The 7277-nt window shown below is 35.7% G+C and overlaps 1 protein-coding gene across 1 annotated transcript; it reads right to left on the bottom strand.

Annotated features, from left to right (window-relative positions):
* Positions 1-2884: 2884 nt before the first annotated feature.
* On the bottom strand, positions 2885-5942 carry LOC111450219 (protein trichome birefringence-like). Its single transcript, XM_023090236.1, has 5 exons — positions 4820-5942; positions 4195-4387; positions 3883-4076; positions 3634-3792; positions 2885-3540 (listed from the first exon to the last, which is right to left on the bottom strand). The coding sequence occupies exons 1-5, from the start codon at positions 5776-5778 to the stop codon at positions 3198-3200; spliced, it is 1848 nt and encodes a 615-aa protein (XP_022946004.1). The 5' UTR covers positions 5779-5942; the 3' UTR covers positions 2885-3197.
* Positions 5943-7277: the final 1335 nt, after the last annotated feature.

Here is a 7277-nt window from a genome sequence, read left to right as displayed (position 1 = left end):
TTTTTTTTTTTTTTTTTTTTTTTTTGTACGGTCACCTAAAATGAATCTCGATAGTAAGTAGGTCGAACTTTCAATTTCAATCCTAATCGCTTCTCGACAAATATTTCTAACCCTAATCTACATTGAATGACCCATTTACCTAAGATTTGTTGGAAGATAATAACTTGGGCATCCATGATATGCATTGAGTGGAAGATAGAATTAATAAGTGAACAAAGATCACTTTTTAATTGCAAAGTTTGATTTGACTTCGGAATTGTCAAACCATTTTTAAAACCAGGTCAACTCATGTCCTTCTCCAACACTTCATAGATAAAGAACAAAAATAAGTCAACCATTAAAAGTTTTAAGTAAAAAATCTAATCTCGTGGCTTCATAATCAAGAGTTCGGGAAAACAGGAATAGGTCGTCGAGCACCCTAAAGCGCCCAAACTTTGTTCAATCCAAACAACCTTAGCTAAGACGATGCACATATGTATGTTCGATATTTTGGTCGATATCAACATTTTTTTAAAAAACTTAATTTCAACCAAAAGTAGCTTTCTAAAAATTAATTTATTATTTAATTGACATTGGAAAATTAACTTAATATTGTATGGGCTGGGCCACGGCTGTTGATAGAGCCCGTAAAAGATGGTGGAAGGCCCAAATCCAACAGCGCTTCATTTCACAGGCCCATCGTTTTAAAACATTTAAATTGGTTTTTAAATTCTCATATTTATTCTATTTTTTTTTTGTGTTTAAGCTTTTAAGTTGGGCACGGGAAGACTCTAACATTCTCTTACAACATGATCACGTTACCTATTTATCTTAAAATATTTCTAAGACTCTAACATTCTCTTACAACATGATCACGTTACCTATTTATCTTAAAATATTTCTAAGAGTGAAGACTATTCCCATAGACCAATATGAGTTTTTTAGCATGTTTTGTCTTTAATCACGTGCTCTTAGGAAGTCACTCAATATAAAAATATGCTCCGAGTCATGCATGTTTAAATTTGGAGTTTCTAGTTTCTACAATTGAGTTACCTAAAAGAAAAGATGCACCATAATTTCATATCCGAGCCACCAAAGTCTAAAGATCCCAATCTTTTTTAATTCGGAACGCCCACATATGATTAAACATTGAAATAAGTGAATGACCAAAGTTTTGTAACCTACTCAGCCTATAAGGGCATTTAAGTAATTTCAGTATTTATTTTTATTTCCAATGATAATTTAGTAGTTAGGTCAAATTATTGGAACCCTACTCCCTTTCACTATTTCTCCAAAACTAGACTTTGACCCAACTGGTCTCCCCCTCTCTCTCCCCTAAATTAGGTCACATTATCTTACCTTATTATAATAAGCTTAAGGGCCGATATAGCTATGGTCGAGTTTGAAACTCGACTCCTATTCTCATTTTGATGTAGCTATGGTCGAGTTTGAAACTCGACTCCTATTCTCGTTTTGATGTAGCTATGGTCGAGTTTGAAACTCGACTCCTATTCTCGTTTTGATGTAGCTATGGTCGAGTTTGAAACTCGACTCTTATTCTCGTTTTTTCCTTCTTTTAATTCGCATGATGTCCAAGAGATCGAAGCTCATTTTTTTAATAATAAAAAATAAAAATAAAAAAAAAAATCAATTTTTTTTTTTTAATAAATAAAGTGACTCGACTCTTGGTCGAAGAAGAGTACACGTTTTATGGGCCCACCCAAAACTCAATAATTTTGAAGCTATAAAAAGATTGGAATAATTAAAGGACCAGCGAAGAAAAATATGAGCCCAAAAATAAAGCGTTCGCCGACAGCCGACAGCCGCCACGTCAAATTTTCACCTTATTTCCTCAAATACCCTCTACCCACTCCACTATCATAAACTTTATGTTTATGAAAATTTTACAAATATTAAATATCAACTAAAAGATTATATTTTCGACTAAAAATTTAAAATAGAAAATAAGGAAATGAATTGTAGTTTAATTAAATTTGCAAAAAAATAATGTTATGTTTGTGAATATTGTGTGAGAAAAGGTCAAAAGGGTAATTTACATCACCCCTAAAATTAATTAGGTGATGTAGTTCTTAGTCATTGTCATACTTATTAAGAATCTGACTCACAATGCCACATTTAGGAGGTCGTCTATGAATTGAGACTCAACGTCAACTTCAAAAACTATATGCTTTTTTAGTCTCTTGAAGTTTTATTTATTAGTCCCTCCATACTAATTATTAGTGGTCATTATTTTCTTTCCCTAAATAATAATAAAAAAAAAGATAGATAGCGTAAGATCCCGATCTTACACTATCTAAGGGTGTGAAAACCTCTCGCAAACACGTTTTATAATCGTGAGTCTGATGGTGATATCTAATAAGTTAAAATGGACAATATGTCTGTAACAATGAGCTTAGACAGTTACATGCAGACTCATAAGGACTATATATATGAAGGGTGTGAAACCTTGCACTATCTAAGGGTGTGAAACCTCCACGTTTTATAAGCGTGAGGCTGATGGTGATATCTTATAAGCTAAAACAAACAATATCTGCTAACAGTGAGCTTGCACTGTTACATGTAGACTCATAGGGACTGTATATATTAAGGGTGTGAAAAGACACCGTAAGGCTGATGGTGATATGTAATAAGCTAAAACAAACAATATCTATTAACAGTGAGCTTGGACTGTTACATGTAGACTCATAGGGACTATATATGTTAAGGGTGTGAAACCTTGCACTATCTAAGGATATGAAACCTCTCGTAGACACCTTTTATACCCATGAGGCTGATAGTGATATATAATAAGCTAAAACGAACAATATCTGCTAATAGTGAGCTTGGACTGTTACATGTAGACTCGTAGGGACTATATATATATATATATATATATATATATATATATTTTGAAAATATAACATAAATATTTGCAATAAAGCCTTCCCTTATGAACAGAAGCAGATCATCCTCAAGAAACACAAACTAGCCTCCTATCTATGCCCTACTCTCCCATAAATTATTGTAGAATGAAGAAAAAATGAACCCATATCAATTCTTTGGGCCTAACTCTTGCTGTTTGATCGATCTTTTCTATACGATTTCCAGAAAAGAAAAAGAAAAAACACAAATCTTCTAAAACTTGATGATATGAACTCAAAACCCAATAAAATATGTACCTTCTTTTTTTGTTTATTTGTTTCTTTCTTTGTAGCTCTCTATGTTCTCTCTTGCTGATGCTGTCTCAGTAGCAGTTCTGCATATAGCATCTCATTCCATGCATCAGGAACACCCGGAAGACACCAATGGCTGCAGTCCTGGAATTTCAAAGGTGTTTTCCTCTCTTCTTCTGTTAGCCTTTGCTTTCGATAGATCGACGGGTGCCCGTCCTTCCGAAAATCTGACATCATTGTGATGTTCAGATATGTTACGTGAGTTTTCATCCCTTTCAATACCTTCTCCAGTATCATCATCTTCGGCAGGTACGGTCTCAGAAACGTCTTGTTCTTGATTGGCTCGATCTCGCTGTCGCATTGCCCACCCGAGTTCCATTGCCCTCCGCTGTGAAGCACAAGATGGATTCATATGACAAAGGTTGATTGATTGTTTCAGTGTGCAAAATAAAATTCTCATTCAGTTCTATGTTCTTTGTACCTGAAATGGGATGCAGAGTATCCCCTAAAGAAAACAATGGACTTCATTGGATTTATGTTCTTATCAACCCATCTCGCCCATGTCGTTACCGCCTTTCGAAACGCCTCAAGAACATTCAACTCTTCATAAACATGGCTCCCTTCTTGGTAATAATCTTTCCTGCATTTGTTCGACATCACCGAACTCTTCAAACTTCGAAATACACGCATTGAATTTCACTCATAAAAAAACATAACAATTCACACTTACCCTCTTGAAGTTTTGTCATGAGTCCACCAGTGACCAGTGTTGAAGATGATTATATCAGCTCCTTTGTATTGAACGGATGATTTCCCGACCAAATCGAGACGCAACGTTTCCTTCTTCTTACCGTTCTTGTCTGGCACCTCCCATTCTCGGACTAAGAAAGGAGACACAAAGAACTCTACGGTGAAGTTATAATCCTATCATCAAACCAAAGACGAAAAACAGCCACCAAATGAATAAACATCACCAAAACAGAGCTGAGCAATAGTTTGCAAAAGCAAATCCTTGAAAGAACAAGAAGAACACAAAACCAACCTTAAATATGAAAGAGTAGGCTGCTTCCCCTCTGAATACCTGTCTGCCATTAGCTTCAAACACCTTACTTTGATCTTTAACTGAGTTTCTCAATATACAAACAAGCGATTCCCACATGTTTCGATTCAGCGAATCGCCCACGAAAACTAGTCGCTTCCCTTTTAGCATATCCAACATTCGACCTCCATCGAGCCTACACCATAGCGTAATTATAAAGGTCTTATGGAACAAGAAACAGATTATTTGAAGTTCTTATGAGTACCATAGGCTACTACTTAACATTGAGCTACAAACCATCGTTTAACACAATTCAAATTTGATTAAACTAGATTAGAAATCTCAAAAGCACACAACATTGAGTGCATAGGCAGAAGAACAAAACCCAAAAGCATAAAACTCAAATGGTTGCTTTGAATTCATCAAATTCAGAACAAACATTGCCTTTTCTTTTTCTTTCTCGTCTTTTCCAAACATGTCATCAAAAAAAGAACGGTCCAAAGAGTAAAGGGGCAACAAGTTTCAGATTAAACAATTCAATTCAGTAAGAGTTACGCAAAACCTGAAAAGAAAAGGCCAAAAAAAGTTCAACCATTAACAAAAGTTGCAAAAACAAAATTGTTCATACCTTGGAAGATCGCATCCATTGGGCTTCCATCTAAGTTTCTGATAATTCTTATCAGGCCTGCCATTCAAATGACAATTGAATTGTTCATCAATAAGCGGACAAGAACCAGGTTTGTAAAGAGGGTAAGAATCATCCGGCACCCACTCTCCATCGAAAAAATCACAATTCTTCAAAGACTCAAACCAATCATTCTTGTTCATCGATCCACCAGAAGCAGAATTCATCTCACCCTTCTGCTTCTTCGACAATGAAGCTGTGTAATTCGATGATACATTTTTATCCTCCACCCTAGAACTGTCATTGCCCAACGGAGTCGATTTAATGCCCGAACCCTGAATCTGATCATCCACCACTGGAGGAGCTGCTTTCACAGGCACTGATTCAGTTCTATTAGACTCCGTACCTTTAGAAACCGGCGTAGATTGAGTGTCGTTCTTAACTGTTTCCGTCGGCGAGGTGGTTTCAATCGGAGGCGAAACTCGGGAATCCAGAGTCTGATTCCCAGCCGGTGGATTACTTTCCGGCACCAATTCTTCCGTACGGTTCTTCCCACGCAGCGGCTCTTTCTCGACAATCTGCGGCCGAGGCTGAACCGTCGCATTACTAGATATAGATAGATTCCCCTCCGGCACCGGCGGAGGGATCAGTCGATTACTCTGCTGAACAGAACCGTTAGGGAGAAAGTAAGAAATAAAATAAGGGTATCGAGATCCAGAACCGCCATTAGCGGAATTAGGACCAACAGAGTTACTCCCACTGAAAATACTGGATAAGGAAGGAGAAAAGGAAGTTGTAGCAGAAGGGTTGAAAGCCAAAAAGGCAGTGAAAACAACGAAGGCGAACATGAATCCATATGCAAACGCCAAAGTTCTCTTGGTTTTGAGAATGGAGAAGAGACTCTTGACGTCTGAAACCAGATTTCCGCCATTGATGGGCTGGTACTTAGTGGCTTCAGCCATGGCGGATCACAGAAACGAAAACACCCAGTTTCTGGTTTCTACGACTCGAAGACGAAGAAGATTCTTAGAGAGAGAAAGAGGGGAAGTGGGGTTTAAGAGTGAGATTGAAATCTGTGATTGGAAAAACGGTCTTTGAGTCGAGCGAGTGGAGGAGGAGGACGACGATTGTTTCATACGGATTTGAGAGAGGAAAATTAATTATCTTTTTCCCATAATCTGGCGTTTTATTACGATATTGCCACTACCGTCAAATTCGTTACGCCGTTGAGGAATATTTGTACGCGCCTCGGAAAACTTTATCTTCAGGACACGTGTCATCCCATTATATTTTTGGGAGTATAATAATTATATATATATATATATATATATATATATATTTTTTTTTTTTAATTTAAAACGATCCTAAAATGATCGATAATTCCAGATATTTCGATCCAGGAATCTCGGTTAATAATTTTTAATCTATTCGTGAATTGAGATTTAGAATAATTTCGAGTTTCTTTTTTTAAATAAATGTAATTATAATAACAGTGGCAAAAGCTGTAAATAATCCAAGGTTTATGTGTTTTTTTAAAAAGGCACTTGAAATTCGAGTAGAAGAATCCAAATTCCGTGCGCTTTTCCCGTTTCTTAACGGATCCCGTTTTGTGACACATTAATTAAACTCGCTTTACATTTGTCACTAACTTTCATGCTGCTTGCTTACTAAATAACTGTCTTACGAAGTATAATTTTATCAAATAATTAGTTAATTAATATTCACTCGGTTCGTATGATGCCACGCGTACGAACTAGATCTGGCTGTCGGTTTTGGAGTTGACGGTTGAGATGGATTTGGTTTCGCCCATCACTCCACCATGTCTACGTGTTGCCATTGGACGGTCACACGATGTGCGTGACAGTAGTGCAGTTGGTGCCAAGATTTGAAGTACCTACTAATTTCTATTTTGTGTTAATCAAACTTTAATTGATTATTTAAATATTTAATATAAATAATTTAATTAATTAATATTTTATTTATAAAAAGTTAAAAATATTAAAAATAGGATAGAGATGGTGAGCGGTGGTGGTGGGACCAGATGGGGTCCGTACGGAACACATGGAAATTAAGAGAAAGGGAAAGTAGTTTACGCGTTGGCCACCAAAAATGGTATTGTTAGATTTGGTGGCATTTATTGTGCTTTTGATCGTCGGTTCCTAGGCTTATGTGAATTTTCTCCTACTCTCTAATTTATATTTCTTTTTTAAAAAATATATAAATAGAGTTAACATATTACAATCTTACATTTTAAATTTGTTTATTTTTTAAAAAACAAAAATGAAAAAGATTCTAAGATCTACAAACAAATATCTAATTCTGGATATTATCAAATATATTTTTTTTAAAAAAATTATACATAAATATTTTTTAAACCAACTTCAGAGGATTCTATGGACATTTTAAAAACAAATTTGAATTTCGAGAGTAAAAATTAAAAAAAAAAAAAAAAAAAAAAAAA

The sequence above is a fragment of the Cucurbita moschata genome, unplaced genomic scaffold (genome assembly GCF_002738365.1).
Source record: "Cucurbita moschata cultivar Rifu unplaced genomic scaffold, Cmos_1.0 Cmo_Scf00001, whole genome shotgun sequence".
NCBI classification, from domain to species: domain Eukaryota; kingdom Viridiplantae; phylum Streptophyta; class Magnoliopsida; order Cucurbitales; family Cucurbitaceae; genus Cucurbita; species Cucurbita moschata.
This window is presented reverse-complemented; position numbering and strand designations above follow the sequence as displayed.

What these genes read in the sequence shown, in the direction of transcription:
- LOC111450219 (XM_023090236.1), bottom strand. Translation starts at nt 5,778, where the DNA reads ATGGCTGAAGCCACTAAGTACCAGCCCATCAATGGCGGAAATCTGGTT. An exon ending in AATGGATGCGATCTTCCAAG is followed by an intron (nt 4,388 to 4,819) that starts GTATGAACAATT and finishes GCTATGGTGTAG; the next exon opens with GCTCGATGGAGGTCGAATGT. An exon ending in CCTACTCTTTCATATTTAAG is followed by an intron (nt 4,077 to 4,194) that starts GTTGGTTTTGTG and finishes GTTTGATGATAG; the next exon opens with GATTATAACTTCACCGTAGA.